Source organism: Neopsephotus bourkii, unplaced genomic scaffold (genome assembly GCF_033783945.1).
Source record: "Neopsephotus bourkii isolate Nb327-2 ecotype Australia unplaced genomic scaffold, CSIRO-AGI_Nbou_v1 NB_1780, whole genome shotgun sequence".
Lineage (NCBI taxonomy): Eukaryota > Metazoa > Chordata > Aves > Psittaciformes > Psittacidae > Neopsephotus > Neopsephotus bourkii.
The window spans coordinates 3,862,560-3,879,469 of NW_026902254.1; the positions used below are offsets into that span (position 1 = coordinate 3,862,560).

The following is a 16,910-nucleotide window of genomic DNA, read 5'->3' on the forward strand; positions in this document are numbered from 1 at the left end:
CTGGACAGAGCCTTGCATGACATGGTTTAGTGTGAGGTGTCCCTGCTCAATGGCATGGGGGTTGGAACTAGAGTATCTTAAGGTCCTTTCCAACCCTAACTATTCTATGATTCTATGTGGCAGCAAAGGGCACTTGCAAATGATTGGTTTTGGAAAACAAATTGCCACAGAACATTCAAGGCCAGACTGAATGGAGCTCTGAGCAACCTGCTAGTGGAAGCTGTCCTTGCCCATGGCAGGGGGGTTGTAACTATATGATCTTTAATGTCCCTCCCAACACAACCCATTCTATGATTTTAAGATTATATTTCCCAAGATTACTTACTGACCCATTCTTCCCAGCAAGGTGAGCCTTGCATTTAATTTTTTTTCCTCACATAGCTGTTTTCTAACAGGAAGAAATCTCACATTCAGCTACCAGAGAGAAGAATGCATGATCTGTTTGCAGTATTTACTGCTTATTTTTGTTAACAGATTGAATTACTGTTCTTTTCACAGAAAGTTTAATTCCTTAGAATTCAACTTCCCCTTTTATGCAGCGGTATGGTACTTGTCTGTCAAATTCTTTCAGTTATTATTCAACTAGTTATTTTCATTACTGAAGTTACTTATTGTGGGCTATGATAACCCAATGAATTTACAGTACTTAGCGACCAATCTGCACTCTGAATTTCAGGTTATAAGCATGTTTTACATTTATGTTCTACTGACCATAAACTGTGTCTACACTTACATTTAGACATACCAAAAGAAGCTTTTTTCACCTATTAGATCAGATAATGATAAATGTGTTTCAGTTTATTTACTTACCCACAGTAGAACAGCACAACACAAACATAAGCTAAGACTCCCTGTACTTTTATTGAGCTTGTTACGACTCTGATGAGCTGTTTTAAAGACAGAAGTTAAACAGTTAAAACACACAGCACATGATTATTACTAGAATATTTTAACAGACCTTGTTTATTTGGTAAATTCAAGACAGAAGTAAAATCATTTCTTTAACAGAAATTTATTCTAATGCTCCCCCTGGTAGTGTTAACTATTCAGGGTTTTGGTTTGAGTATGTATTACACTAGCACTTATTCGCAACTTTGCCAAAGCTACAGTCTGGTAATGTTTATTTCTCCACTGATACTTAAGTAGAATACTGAGCAAAACCCTTCCCAGAAGTCAAGGGCTGGAAGCTGAGTTAACAATTTGCGTGGAAAACGTCAAGAGATGTTGATGCAGTAAAACAGAATCAGTGTTTCACACTATGCTAACATTCTGAACACAAAATTCCTTTGTGGGCTTGGTATATGAATCCCAAGATTCAGTAACAAATGACCCTGAAACCTTAGGTTTACCTCAGTATTTCACAGTTAGGGTTCCAAGTTAGCAAAGCACTTCAGTTTGTTTTAAACCTATCAGTCTCAGGGATATCATATCAGCACACAATTTAATTGAAAAAAGCATTTCAATTCTCACTGGATGTACTTTCCTCAGTTATAAAAGAAATCAAGATTATGACCCCAGCTGGTATATTTTTTGGTAGTGCTTTTTTCTTTTTGGTGTATTTTTTTTTTTTAAATCCTATATAAAACTAGGTGAAGTCTGTCAATGATATTTTTCCCCACCTCTATGGAAAAAAATATTTAAGTCAATTCATATTGATACTCTTCCAGGAAAATGATGAGTTACCATCCTGGCTGGCAAAGCAAGGGCACAACCCGTGTTAACTGCTGCTTGTCTGTATGTATGTGTATGTGGAAAGTCAGACCAGCTATTTACACAAAACATTCTGCAACAGTTAATTCAGAACAGGGAGCATGTGGACACAATTCCAATAATGAAGTAATTCATTTTATAGCAGCATGTCCACATAACATGGTTAACTATTTCAGAATCATGTATTCCACAAGAGCTCAGAAGCTCAGTGCCCCATACTGTCATGGTTTAACCTGGCAGGCAGCGAAACACCACACAGCTCCCTCACATAAAAGAAAACTGCGTCATTAAGCATACCATTACAGGGAAAACCATGAGGACTCACATGAAAAACCTGAAAAAACTAGTACACTACTGCTAACCTTCTGGCAACCAGCTGCTTTGACTCTTCCGAATGAATGAACAGGATAATTGCCAAAAGGAATAAATGTTTAATAAGCACAGATGTAGTTTAGCTCCACTGCTACAATCCAAGTGCTTACAAATTCTATAAAATTAAAATATATTTGATTTTCTATGAAGAGATGATAAACAGTAACATATTCATGAAGTTACAATTAATATGTGATACAGATTACACTGAATGAGAACTTAACCTTGCAGCACCACTTCTGTGACTTAACACGATCATTTCGTCCTCAAAACACCAAAATGCTATCTCACAGGCGTATACTCTCAAAGTGAGATCTTACTGACAGAAAACTTATAGGAAAGATATAACTTACTAAGACAGCCAGTGGAAGAGGAATGAAGCCCATCCTTCTGGAAACCGAATCACTATAATCTGTATATGCCTAGGAAAAATGAGGAAGAATGAACTATTTATGCAAAAGAATGAACTTACTTTAGCTTCGCACACCCTCTAGATAAGAATCAATCTGCTGACAAACACTGTACTGGTATAAAGTGTACCTATTCACATTCCGAAATCCAAATGCAGTTATCTGTACTCTCAGACAAAAATGTAATACTACCATGACCAGCAAGATTAGCCTCAGCATTCTAAACCAAGAGCAACTGGAGTATAATACAAATCTCTAAATCGAGAGCCATTAGGACACTGAATCCAAATGCACCATGATATTTCATGCGCACATTATTACTAGCTTAGAGACCTTTTTGTATTAATTTGACTTTGATCCTCAAATACTGTACAGAAAAACCCATAACAGGGATAAAATTACAATTATCCATCATGCTAGTGATTTTAAATCATTCTATGAGCATCTATAATTAGCCTCAGGATAATTGTCTTAAAGTAATTTTGAAAATATGTTTACATTTGAACTCCCAAAACACAACTACTTTGCATGACAGCTTTCATGCAGTATTACAAGTCATGCCAAAGTTAGTGGCTATATGATGCTAACTTATTTTCCACAGAAGATTCCTAGGGAAAGGAATGGAGTTTTGAGAACTATAAACCATTTTTAAACATGCACAAATTATTTGTAACTGAAGGTGTCTAACTCCTTTATGAGGTATTACTACTTCATTCCTAGCAATAGCTATTAAACATTCCCAAGAAAAGTACATAAATAATAATAATAAGGTTCATTTAATAGGTAGAGGACTCATTCAGAGCACTCACTAAGGGTTAACAGACTCATCATGAAAGGTGTGCTGTAAATAGTCTTCCAAAAACCAGTACTAATAAAAAACACAAGCAGTTTGTATGCTTTTTAAATACCTATGTTCACAACAGTAACATGCAAAATAAAAACATCCCCATACATCTGCACACATGGTGAAGAAATGATATAAATTCCTGATGAATACTGTATTTCGTTGCAACCCAATTAAAGCAAAAAAGAATGGTAACTGAAAATTATCTCAATGACATCTTGTTAAGGTGAATTACTTCCCATATATCTCAAAAACGTCGAAGTTGGTACAACCATCACCTGACTACAAGTGTATTTGGAAAAGACTTCACAACAACGTATCAAATAAAGCCTGAAGTGACTTTAACAACTGGATAAAAATATTTCCTGTTATCTCTGATTAAAAAGCAGGGTAGAATTTCAGTGCTGTAGGAGTGCAACAGTTCTGCATTTCTTTAAGTATATGTTCCAGTACCCAATACCATATTCTAGGATACCCACTGTAACAACTATGTTAGTTAACGCAAGATGCCTTTATTTTGAGGCTTACGTTTTTCTGTCGACTGCTAACAAGGTCAAATGCAAGGCTGGCTCTGTATTCACTGTAGACCTGGAAAAAATCCAGCACATCGGATGTGTGATTAATTTCTTATTACATTATAGAAGCAGCAGAGATATTAATAAAATAAATCTATGCCAGGCTGAAGTAGTCCAAGCCAGTTTTAGTTAGGTCTAACTACACCCTTCAACAGATGAGCCTATCTTTCCATGATAAGGTAACTTGCGTATATATACAATAAACAGCACTACACTGTTTTAAGAACTGAATGAGACTTTAAAAAGCACTTGCTAAACTTGAGGATCATCAGAAACACAAAGTAAGAGAAATCACATATACTTTTTCCCTACATTTCATAATTGTTTAAGCTATGTGAAAGATAGGACTGGGATCAAATTAAGCAAATGAAAGCTTATTTATACACTAAGCAAGTGATCCTGCGAAACAAGGAAGCTGTATCAGAAGATAAATGTAGCTTATCTTTCTCTTTAAAACAGTTCTGCATATTAAAGACATAAAAGCATCTGTTTTAAGGATAAGTGGCAGGGCAGCTGCACTGCAGGTGTTCAAAACTTCTGAGAAAGTCTGACCTAGCAATCATAAATCTTTAGAACTCCTTACAAAAAATACAAGGTTTGTTAAATAAATCTTGCAAAATTGTCATTCATAAGCCCCATCCTCCAGCTGTTTCAGCACACTGAAGCATGTTACACTCTTGGCTATCATGACTTCATTATTGCTCTTTTCCACACTCTGTATGAAAGTAGGGCATGCATAAATGCCTCCGGCATAAGGGAGCTTATTAAGTACATCCATTAAACTTGTTTCTACACTGCACAATGTAGTTACTTTAGAGATACTGGAAAAGATAGCACTTACAAGTTCTGATCTAATTTCCTCAAAAGAGGTTCTAAAAGTGAAAAAACACTAGCTCATCACTACACAAATTTATCAAGCATATTTGAACTCGCATGACATGCAAGACAAATGGCCAGTGTATCACACCATAATACATAAAAAGTAACCTCATCTACCACTTTAAAAGCAGGACTGCATAATACATATGGCCTAAGAATTTTCAGAGTGGGAAATGACTATAACCTACTTCATATTAGTGCTCCAGGGACAGTGGAAACATGTATCTTTGATCTCAGATTCCACCTTTAACACAGAGGCAACAACAGAGGTTCAGTGGCCTCACAAGATGTTTTTCCTAAACCCTGAATTTGAACCTACATTCCACTCTGATTTGGAAAAGGTACAAGCTCCATCTAGACTTGTAGAACAAGTAACTTTCAAATTAACTAGTGATCACTTCACAAAATGATCTGCCAGTTATGTGGATTGTAGTATTTATGTGAACTGTTATGCAACACTTTCAGTAATTTATGGATCTGGAACTGCTAATTTAAAAGCAGAGGTGTTTGTTCCACATTATAAAGATCCTCAGAAATCTATTGCATCAGGAATTACCAAGTCTTCCCCCAAAATATCCTGTATCTGAAAATAATTTTTACATTTTCTGCACTGGAATAGATTTCAATATTAAAAAAACCCCAAAAGATTAGCAAAATAGACTACAACTTAAAATAGCGCTCAGCATTCCAAACAGGATACCTACATCAGCTGTGATGTCATTGAATTTTGTTATAAAGGCGTGTTTCACAATATCCACCGCAATTTCTGAAGCAACCACCATGCAAACATCTGGGAATAACACCCAAAGATGATCTGAAGGTTGGGAAGAAACGAGTCAGGCTATTTAATGTGATGCCAGTATACAGAACAAAAATTGTAACAATTCTGCTCAACAATCAAAAGCCCTCAAGAGTCTGAAGAGTCTATAACTTTACATCACCACTCAGCTTGCAGTGTGCAAGTTCTCACTTATTCCACTGCTGTTCTAGAAACCTATCAGTACTATATAATCACACCACAGTTAGGCTCAGGTTTGAAAGCCCTTACTTTTCTGTAGTTTTTGCTAGGAAGACAACCTTTGTATGTAATAGATAGTAGATGTTCAATATGTATGAAGCAGAGCACCTGTGATTTAGATGCTTAAGGTAAAATTTATGTAACTTGTAACATTCAAGTAAAATACACCACACAGATAAGGTCTTAAAACTGTTAAACCAGATTTTTAATAACTAAATTTTACTCAATATGTATTCAATATAAACTCATAAGTATAATCAATATTATGAACAGAAATTTTTACATAATCTAGCAAATTTCTATTTCATTAGCCTCATGAAATCAAGCTCTCTAAGGGACCCTTCATCCTCAATGTACACCAAGGAAACAGAAGAGCTGTGAAGAAATCATTCAAGATGCTACTTGAAACATAACTAAGAAGTTTGCAGCCTAACAGTATATACTTCTGACAGAAAGGAGCAAGTCCTTCTTATAAGAAAGCCAGAAACAGAAAAGTGAGAATCCAAGGAATTTGTCAAATTAGGTTTCCTTAATTAAATGTCCTAGTTATCTTTCAGCTTGAGGAATGAATAGAAAGATACCATTGTTGATAGCACAGGAATTTGTCATTCTGTATTAATTTTTTCTACTAGTTTACTCACCTGGATTCCATGAGAACTGTTCCATATTTCTCAGACATACAATTAACAGCAGCACGTAGTTGGTGAACCTCTCCTTTATGTCTAGATTAAAAAAAAAAGGAAAAAAGAAAATCTGTCAACCCCAAAGAAACATCTATTTGCATACACAGATATCTAATCATGCTGAGTTCTATCATTTATTACGTCTTCCTTAAATTATTTGATCAGATTTCAGGGGAGGGGATGATGGGAATCTCGCCATGGACAGGATCTCTGCACTGTGCTGTGGCCTGACTGGCGGTTTGTCCGATGCTGCATCAACTCAGGCTCCCCAGCATCAGAAGAGACTTAAGTTGTGACTTGCTATCACCTTTCCTAATGCATTAATAAAACAGACATCTTTCTTGATAGAGTTTGTGTATTTCTTGTGCGATTCTAAAAGAATCAGCACCTCCTGGTGTGAAAACGGAGACAATACACCTGCCTGCCATTTCAAGTTACTAGCAAGGCAAATTTTGTTTTCTACAGATTGCAGATATCCAAACTGCTATATACTGGATCCAGTAGTGGGGTGGGGGAAGGTATTTCAAGACAACTATTACAGCTTAGTTAGAAGGTGTCTAGTAGACTTTCACAGCACCACCTTTAAAAGGAACAGCAGGATACACCAGCTCAGTCACCAAAACTGTAAGAACTGTAACACAAAAGCAGTCTGTCTTGAGAGTGAGTCCTATGACTTGCCCTCCCAGAATAGGCAAAGTCTTTTTTTCTCCTTTGGTACCCTATCTCCAGAGAAAACCCATACATCTTGCTCCAGGAAAGATCACGATTTTACTGTACTAAAAAGCACACAAACTGCAGTCACTATATTCTAGTATAACAAAATCCCTAATTTTAAAAAACAAATTTCCAAATACTGGCAAGCCTGAAGGAAAGGTACAAAAAGAAAGCAACTACTCCTCCAAGAGACGGGAACAAAAAGCATGAAGAATTCAATCAGAATGAGAAAGCATGTGCACATGTAAAAAGGTACATTATGGGGTACACAAATTCATCTTAATTAATTACAAATTAGTATGGGCTGTGAAAAGGTCAAAGGAAACACAAGTTTCCAAAACAGAACAGGTGGCATATGTATTGGGGAAGAAACAAAGAAATCCTTCGGTAAAATAATTCTGAATATCAGAGAAAACAGGACACAGGTGAAGTCCTAACCTGCCAGTAACACTCCAACAAGTCAAGTACATTCTTCCACGCTTCTGAAATCATCAAATACTGTCCAACTACCAGAACACAGTATTTTCTGATAAAGCTAGTTAAGAGATATCAGTTGGTGCTGTCACCAGCAGATTAATATGCAGTCCAGTCTTCCTTGATCTATATTCTCTATCATACCCATTGACAGTTCAAAAATAATCACTAACTTGAGACTTTTGCCCAAAATCTCAAAAGGGTTTCATCTTGTATTTCCCACACTGCCATGATCATCATCAATGATCATCAATGCATAAGACAATACACATATCCCATCTTCAGTGCTTCAGATCCCACTTGAGAATTTCTATCTGTACAGGCCTCCCCGGGAAGTAAAGACCTTAATTCAGGCCTAAACATTAAACCATGTTTCAAGCAAGTCCTTCAGACATTTATTACCTGCTCAGAGTATTACCTCACCAGTTGACAGGATTAAATTGAGAAGGGAAATCTTTGGCCTTAAATTTCCTCTTACACTGTAAAAATAAACTTCCATAAAAATTCTCCCCCCAATAATTTCTGGGACTCGATGACAGATTGACACTTGTATTTCCCCTCTGCTTATTTTTTCTGTTCTTACTGGCCTCCCTTCTAATCTGTTATCTCTGCTGCCACAGCTGTTCAAGGCTGCCTGGAGTAAGAGGAATGACTGAGGCTGCTCTTCCTCATTCGCATCCCTCTCATCAACTGGTTGTCAGGCGCAAGCACAGGAGAAAGGGCACTTTACAACAGCTTCAACAATAAACCCAAATGATTCAGAAATTAATTTCATTTCTCACCCTTATGGAAAAGGACAAAAAAGGCTCCAAAATATCCAAAACAACCAATGGTAATTAGACCTAAACCCAATTAAAAATGCACTTTTTTTTTTCCTAGTGGTTCTGTGCAGTAAAGCCTAAAAAAGGATTGTACTAAGCCAAATCAGATTTTCAGTATTCTTCACCCCATTTACATCAACCCTGCCATTCCAATTAAAAAGGAATTCTATGCCCATATTAATAACACATTCTGCCCTTCTCTAAATCCTTTTGGGAAATACAGACATTCAGTTTAAAGGACTGAACAGACTGCCAACAGAGACTGAAAGTTGAATTGCTGATGTGTCACAGGGCATCATCACTATTAAAATGCCTGTAAAAGACTACAAAAATGGATGCAGTTGGAAATAAAGGATGTTCCTAGGACAACACTGCATGCAGCACAGACTAGTATAATTAATTAGCCAGTATCTCACACAATTGATCGTAGAATCATAGAATAGTTAGGTTTGGAAAGGACCTTAAGATCATCAAGTTCCAACCCCCCCCCCATGGGCAGGGACACCTCGCTATAAACCATATCACCCAAGGCCTCGTCCAACCTGGCTTTGAACACTGTCAGGGATGGAGCATTCACAACCTCCTTGGGCAACCTATTCCAGTGCCTCACCACCCTAACAGGAAAGAACTTCCTCCTTATATCCAATCTAAACTTCCCCTGTTTAAGTTTTAACCCATTACCCCTTGTCCTATCACTACAGTCCCTAATGAAGAGTCCATCCCCAGCATCCCTATAGGCCCCCTTCAGATACTGGAAGGCTGCTATGAGGTCTCCACGCAGCCTTCTCTTCTCCAGGCTGAACAGCCCCAACTTTCTCAGCCAATCTTCATACAGGAGGTGCTCCAGTCCACTGATCATTCTCGTGGTCCTCCTCTGGACTTGTTCCAACAGTTCCATGTCCTTTTTATGTTGAGGACACCAGATCTGCACACAGTACTCCAAGTGAGGTCTCACAAGAGCAGAATAAAGGGGCAGGATCACCTCCTTCGACCTGCTGGTCACGCTCCTTTTGATGCTGCCCAGGATACGGTTGGCTTTCTGGGCTGCAAGCGCACACTGCTGGCTCATGTCCATTTTCTCATCAACCAACACCCCCAAGTCCTTCTCCACAGGGCTGCTCTGAATCTCTTCTCTGCCCAGCCTGTAGCTGTGCCTGGGATTGCTCTGACCCAGGTGTAGAACCTTGCACTTGGCATGGTTAAACTTCATGAGGTTGGCATCAGCCCACCTCACAAGCGTGTCAGGGTCCCTCTGGATGGCATTCCTTCCCTCCAGCGTATCAACCGAACCACACAGCTTGGTGTCATTGGCAAACTTGCTGAGGGTGCACTCAATCCCACGGTCCATGTCACAGACAAAGATGTTGAACAAGACCGGTCCCAACACCGATCCCTGAGGGACACAACTCATTACTGGTCTCCAGCCGGACATTGAGCCATTGACCACAACTCTTTGTGTGCGGCCATCCAGCCAGTTCTTTATCCACAGAGTGGTCCGTTCATCAAATTGATGTCTCTCCAATTTAGAGACAAAAATGTCGTGCAGGACAGTGTCAAACGCTTTACACAAATCCAGGTAGCTGACATCAATTGCTCTACCGCTGTCCATCAGTTCTGTAGCCCCATCATAAAAGGCCACCAAATTGGTCAGGCAGGATTTCCCCTTAGTGAAGCCATGCTGGCTGTCACCAAGCACCTTGTTGTTTTTCATGCGCTCAGTGATTACTGAACCCATTCAGGCAGGACGTGAACTCTGAAGAGCTTCGGTACCTGGCAGTGTTAGCTACCAAGAAGGGCAATGAAATCCCAGGAAGAACAATTCAGAAGTGGCACTTCTACTTCTCCAAGTAGAGAACAGTCTTTAGAGCACCTATTCATTTCCTTCCGGATTCCCTGACACATCATGTAGGAATCCATAATCAGGAAGGAAAATATAATTTTGATCATGTTAATCTCAGCATTTGTATGTTTAGATCAAAAGTTGATTATAAATCATAGCATGTAAGTGAAACAGGGTTTTTACATCTAGGCAAATGCTAATATACTTTAGTGACAAGAAAGGATCAAACACTGAACAAGGAATCATCAGAGGCACTGATCTATCTTAAATGCACTCCTGCCCCCAGATCCTTCATCCTTAAAACAAACAGCTGAATTAGAATAATGGTATAAAAAACTACAGCCATATGAGAAAGCAGTGTGAATTCCAGAGACCAAATGTAAAAATATTTTGTTCAATATTTTGATCAAAGCCAAAAGAGACTTTTAAATCAGGAACAAAACAAAAAGAACAGAATTAAGGGGAAAAAAAAAAAGGCATTCTAAAGAAAAACCCCTGAAGTTTCTAAAGTTTCAGAATAAATATGTTAATTTTTTTGAGATGAGACATTCAAAAAAATCAAGGAATAATCAGGCCAAACAGCCAACTGAAGCTACCACCACAATGCACTGCACGTAATGTACTACTTCATCTGATGTACAATTGTGTCTTGTGAAAAATTTAGTTTAGAGCACAGCTTGAAATTAAAATAAGACATTTGAAAGCATAAAGGAGGCAGCCTGCTGGGCTTTCAATAATAATGAAAGAGCTTCTCTTTACAATTTTAGTCTCCTCATTCACTAGTCCTGAACCCTACAAAACTAACTATATCAAAAAGCGAATATATTATTTAAATGTAAAGAAATATTTCTTCCTGCTACAACAAATATAAGGTTCTGTCTCCTGTACAGAAATCTCTTCCAGTGGCCAGTGTTTAGACTGCCTGGGTGTACATAAATTTCCTAGTAAAAGTCAGGTGACAACGTGAAAGTACTTTTGCTACAGCTGAGAAATGAAAGCTGCTGGAGCTGATATGCTTGAAATCAGATTCCATAGCTGCAATCTCAAGCAGCTACACAAACCCCAAGATCTTTTCTGACCTCCTGCACCTAAAAGATAACAGGTTTCATTTTCTTATATAACTGTGTAACGAATGTATATCGTGCGTTCTGTTCCATTAGTTTTTACGTACATGATTCACAGTTCTTTTGGACCTGAAGTTTTACTCAATTAGTTGTTACAGCGGAATTTTAAAAGCCCATACAAAAGTGAGGAGGATCACTGACTCCACTGCACTAAGTTCAGAGCTGGAAATACTGGGAAAAACAGCATTACCATAGATCTGCCTGCTATCTACAAGCCAGCCCTGAGTACAATGCCAAGTGAAAATGATTTAATGCTTGGTATTCAGCTTCTGTATACAATTTGGTACCTTTTCACTGAATTTAAACCATGTGATTGAGAGAACAATAATATTTTAGGAAGAGTCCCAGAAAAGGTGGGGCAAAGGGTCACCTCTCTATTCACTCTGTCTAAGCTTAATCAGCTACTGTCCGCATTGTTGCCCAACACCAAAGATTGCAGACATGAGAAAGCTGCTAGAAGAAACCAAGAGGAAGGTGGGAAATATATAGGGGAATATGTAGAGGAAAGCACTGTATTTAATGCTTTATTTTAGCACTTTAGTCCAGCCATGCAGTTGTAGCACATTGTGTTCTAGGCTGCACACGACAATCCAAAGGCTAACCAGCATCTCAGCACACAGGACATAGAATAGTGTAGTACGCCAACGCAAGATGCACTACCATTTCAGTCGCAGGAAATAAAACATTTAAAGGATGACAAAGTTATCAGAATACATGAATTGAAGCAATACTGATCTATTCTTACTGAAGCTGTAACACAGTAAATATGTTTAAAAGAGGTGAAAACCTCTCCTAAAAACCTGCCTACATTATTTATCTATGAGAAGAAAAACATTGCTATTTATAACCATAATGAGAGGTGTTCTGGGAAAAGTTACCTGTTTGAAGGGAATAAATTAGCTTGTTTTGTACACTTTTCTGTGTATGTACTCACGTACTTCTATCCCCATATGGTATAATGAATGTCATCACTTTTTCCACCAGGGAAAATAATGGGAGACCTGACATTGCTATTACAGGTCTTCAATAATCATGTCTAGCAATAAAATATTGATACACATTTCTTCTAGCACACTGTTGCAGGTGCTTTTTATGGAGGAACTGACTAGCCACTTCTAATAGCAGTCCCCCATTTATTTCAACATTTATATCAAGAAAGAGGCCTCGCCTTTCAATAGGAGAGCTGGGTGCATACCTGTAACTATTTTCTGTGAGTACTGTGATTAATGAGAGAAAATTTAAGAAAACTCATCTGTTTTCTGTATTTTAGTACACATCACTTTTGGATGTTCTCACTGTAAATTTAAACATATATAATTCAAAAAATGTAAGTATTTCAATCTTGGAGACAAAAATACATACTCTTAATATAGAATAAGCATCTTACCAATGCAGCAGGAAGATTATTTTGGGTTTTTTCTAAGAATTTACAGGGTAGATGAAAATTCAGTGCTTACTTTTCAGTTATGTGACATATTCAAATTTTTGTAAATAATCTTTCATCCAAAGCATCATAAGACAACTGCCATTTCATATTTGCATGTAATATTATTGCAGTTTGCAATTAGACAAAAATCCCATCGATAGCCAGAGTTCAAAAGCTGAAGCGAGTCTTCCGAAAGTTTAACTTTGGATAAAAAAAAATTCCAAACCAAAATCTGGTTTTAAAATAAGCAGCTACATTATTAATATTTTTTTAACCTACTCAGCATTTAAGTTCTTTGGTTTGAAAACTAGTGGCTGGAATTGAAAAATATTTTCTATTTTGCTGGCTTATCTGTATAAATAGCTTTGACCAGAAAAGTCATATGCACAAAGTAGTAGAAACAAGTCTGCTCAAAGATCAGAAGATATTACACGCAAAGCTCTAAAACAACCTTAAAGTGCAATCTCTCCTATTAGTTCTGAAACCAAGAATTCAACAAGTGTTTCAGATGGCTGACAGAAGTATTAGAAATAAAAGTATTAGAAAGGCTATCTGCTTTTCCTCATAAGACACCCTGAGTATGAGCTCCCAAATATAATACTATGCATCAGAACAAGTAAGGAGTGTCAGAAGCATAATGTGTTTCCTAAGTACTGTTATCTTGACAGCATGTCAAAAGATAGTCATCACTAGTAAATCCTTCATAAGCCAACTACTTCACTGTTACAATTCTTTTTAGGGATGGGGAAATATTTCAAGACCTATCCTCCCAGCTGCCAAACAACATGCATTCGGAGACCACTGTCAACACAGAACACTACGCATTCAACTTTTCAAAAACACAGACTACTTCACACACTTTGAAGCATGGATAATATAAGTAACATAACTTCAATCTAAGATTCCTATTTACTAATGAATTCAGCACAGAGCCAATAGGATTCTTTAGAAACTCAAATAAAAGCTAGCCATTTAAGAAGAAACAGTGTTTGTAGAAGTGGAAACTCAGTGTCATCCCACTGAACTGCATGGTAATAGGAATAAGTAAGGCATTCAAGTCAACGCTCAGATTCACCATGGTAAAGTTCTTTTAAAACATTAAATAAATAAATAAAGAGAATCAGGCTCTCACTTCACATTTTCTCGTGCTTAGCATAGCTATACATACCGCTATTTGACATCTGAAAAAGATTGTTCTTCTCAAACTTCTTGAAAACGCTTCCTTTTATTTCAACGAACTGCAATGTTTAGAAACAGTTAATTTTTATTGATAAAAAATTGACATAAACAAATCAGACAAATAATATCCAAATAGACATAATACACAAAAATGAAGGATGCTGAAAAAAAACACAGGGTAGCTATATAATACTTACATTATTGGACATCATGATGGTAAGCAGCGATTTATTGTGGGAGTTGAAGGCCACATTAAGGGTTGTTGCTTGAACCATTATAAGAATAGCATGCAGGACTATAGATAGGAGGGTTAAGGAAGCATCTTAGGAAATATTTTAAAGTACAACAAACCTCAAATTTATATTTTGCTTCCAAAGTTTAACAAAAAAGTTTCTATCTCCCTATCAACTAGATTTACAGCAAGACAGCACTTAGACCTTCATAACATACCCACAGGGCTCTGTAGCATGTAGTAATTATGCTAATTTTCTTGTTCTAAAAGAGCCTAATGACATTAGTCAGGAGAAACAGCAACATAACCTGAAAGAAAAAAAAATCTGAAATAAAGATTCAGAATTAACCTAAAGATTTCAGAGAAAACAGGGGAAAGTACAAGAATTCTGAATTCATCACCACATCTATCAGAGTACATATCTCTACTTCAGTTCACTGTAAGGTTACATCACACCCATTTGCATCAATATGCATGGCTTGAAATGCCCTTCATTGAAAGCAAACATTTCAAGGAAGGTGCTTTTAACATTCCACTAAATAAACCCCCCCCACTTTCTTCCAGACCCTGTGACCCAAAATACTCAAATACAAATCAGAAATGAAAATCTCCATGAACTATCCAATTAATGGTTTTCATTTTCCTATGCATTAGGTATTTAAAAAAGCTGTCTACTACTGCAGCAGTACACCATTATGAAAGTTTTTACTTAAAAGCAGGTTAAAAGGTTTCTTCCATTAATTCTATGAGCCTGCAGAACTGGCAATTTTGCTCTGGAAGTAAAGGGACACTGATTAAGGAATCACATAAAATAATACAGAGCAATTACTGTGTAATTTGATTTAGAAAATTTTGGAATTTACTGAAGAAAAGGATACAGACATACAGCACTGCCATGAAGAAGTGAGGAATCACACCTATGTGAGCTCTTTTTCTTTCCTTGGGTTCTGTAGCTGTCCAGTAAAGGGCATCCAAAATATCTTGTCCAAATGAAGAAAACAGACGATCAGCCACCTAAAGAAGAAAAACTTTTTACTACCTTAAAGCAATATTTTTCTCTCCAACACCTGAATATGCTACCATAAGTAAAACTCAACCTAAAAAAAGTTTCCCATATTTATCACCTTTCATCTCTTGCCCATTCCATTTCCATTTTTGGATTTGATATTGCTTCTTTTGTATACTCAGCAGCTTACTTTCCCTCTCAAATTTACTATCCCCTTTTCAACAGTATTTACAATTCATAACCAAGTAGTGCTATCTTAGATGCTTCCTTGGAAGACATCCAAGTACTGTTCAAACTTCAGCCTTTGATAAAGCAATATATGTTTCCTCTAACTATCCTGTTTTTTTTCCCATCCCTCTGGGTTTAAAACTGAGGGGAGAGAGAAGAGGGGAAGAAAAGAAAGTAAATTTCAAATGTGTCATTGGAAACATCAGCTTATAGATACAAAAGGGACTGAAATTATAGAAAAGTATTTATTTCTATACAAAAATATACATATTCTATAGAAATACACTGCCTGTACTGCTTCCTTACATCTCAGAATAAAGTATATACTCAAAACGAACCTCCGCATAAAGCAGAATTCAAAAACAAGAGTACTAGAACACAGTATCAAGTGACCAACAGGGACTAGAAATTCTGCTAAAAAGGGAAAATTAGTGTGGAAAAAAAATACAAGCATCATTTTGTGTAACTCACAAAAATGTATGCACAAGTAGAAAACCCCCCTTAGCAGTGGTTCTAAAGATAGGAAAAACATGGAGAGCAATCTGAGCTTGTAATTCAATACCGCAGCAAGAAAGGTCACATGGAGTTCCATCAGTTCTCAACACTTCCATCATCAGGAAGCATGTAAAACATGCTTGTTTTACATGTAAAGCATGTAAAACATTACAGGGGAAGACTTTTTTCTGCCTATACACTATAGTTCACTAATTTTAAAACTAAGCTGCACCAGATAACAAGAACAGCACTTCAAAAATTAAATTTGCTGTCACAATACATCTGGCTAAAAAAAAAAAAAAAGAGGTATCTTTCATAGCTTACTAACTCAACCAAACAGAAATAGTACTGATTATCTCTACTTAATCAAGACAAGTGATATTTCCTTTTAGCATCTTCCTGCAAGACAGTAGTTTTGGACATGTTAAAAAAAATAATGTAAAAATGCAGAAGGGGGTGCATAATGTACCTGCAAATTCTGAACTATAACTAGAAAATATGTTCCTGGGACAACATAAGTAAACCTAGATTTGGGATAATTTCCTGACTTTGCTAATTATGGGTTCTAAATGTAAAAATCCTGAAGGGAGAGAAGTCATATAGTTTAACTTATTCAAGCCAACAGTCATTGAAGTTTCATAAAATCCGAAGGTTGAATTTAACCAAATTTTGACTGGATATCTCAAGTAAACTCTACTATATGTTACACTTTAAGCATCACCTACAAAATAAAATGAACAAAACCATGAGCTGATGAATTATAAATCTGAAGTTCAAAAACCCATCACTTTGAGAGATATTTACAGTGGTAGTGTTTTCGGCTTTAAAGTTTCGTAAATTACAGTGGTCTGCATTATCAGATTCCTGCTCATTGTGATGA

General features: G+C 37.0%; 1 protein-coding gene across 1 annotated transcript in view; it reads right to left on the reverse strand.

Moving 5' to 3' along the window:
* The window catches only part of TAPT1 (transmembrane anterior posterior transformation 1), a 50,195-nt gene that overhangs the window by 7,737 nt on the left and 25,548 nt on the right, over positions 1–16,910 (reverse strand). Inside the window, exons 5-12 of the mRNA XM_061379658.1 lie at positions 15,180–15,315; positions 14,267–14,364; positions 14,059–14,128; positions 6,450–6,530; positions 5,495–5,604; positions 3,865–3,924; positions 2,436–2,504; positions 811–887 (exon numbers count right to left, since the gene is read on the reverse strand). Of these exons, the coding sequence (XP_061235642.1) occupies positions 811–887; positions 2,436–2,504; positions 3,865–3,924; positions 5,495–5,604; positions 6,450–6,530; positions 14,059–14,128; positions 14,267–14,364; positions 15,180–15,315 (701 nt within the window). The remainder of the gene's footprint in view (positions 1–810; positions 888–2,435; positions 2,505–3,864; positions 3,925–5,494; positions 5,605–6,449; positions 6,531–14,058; positions 14,129–14,266; positions 14,365–15,179; positions 15,316–16,910) is intronic.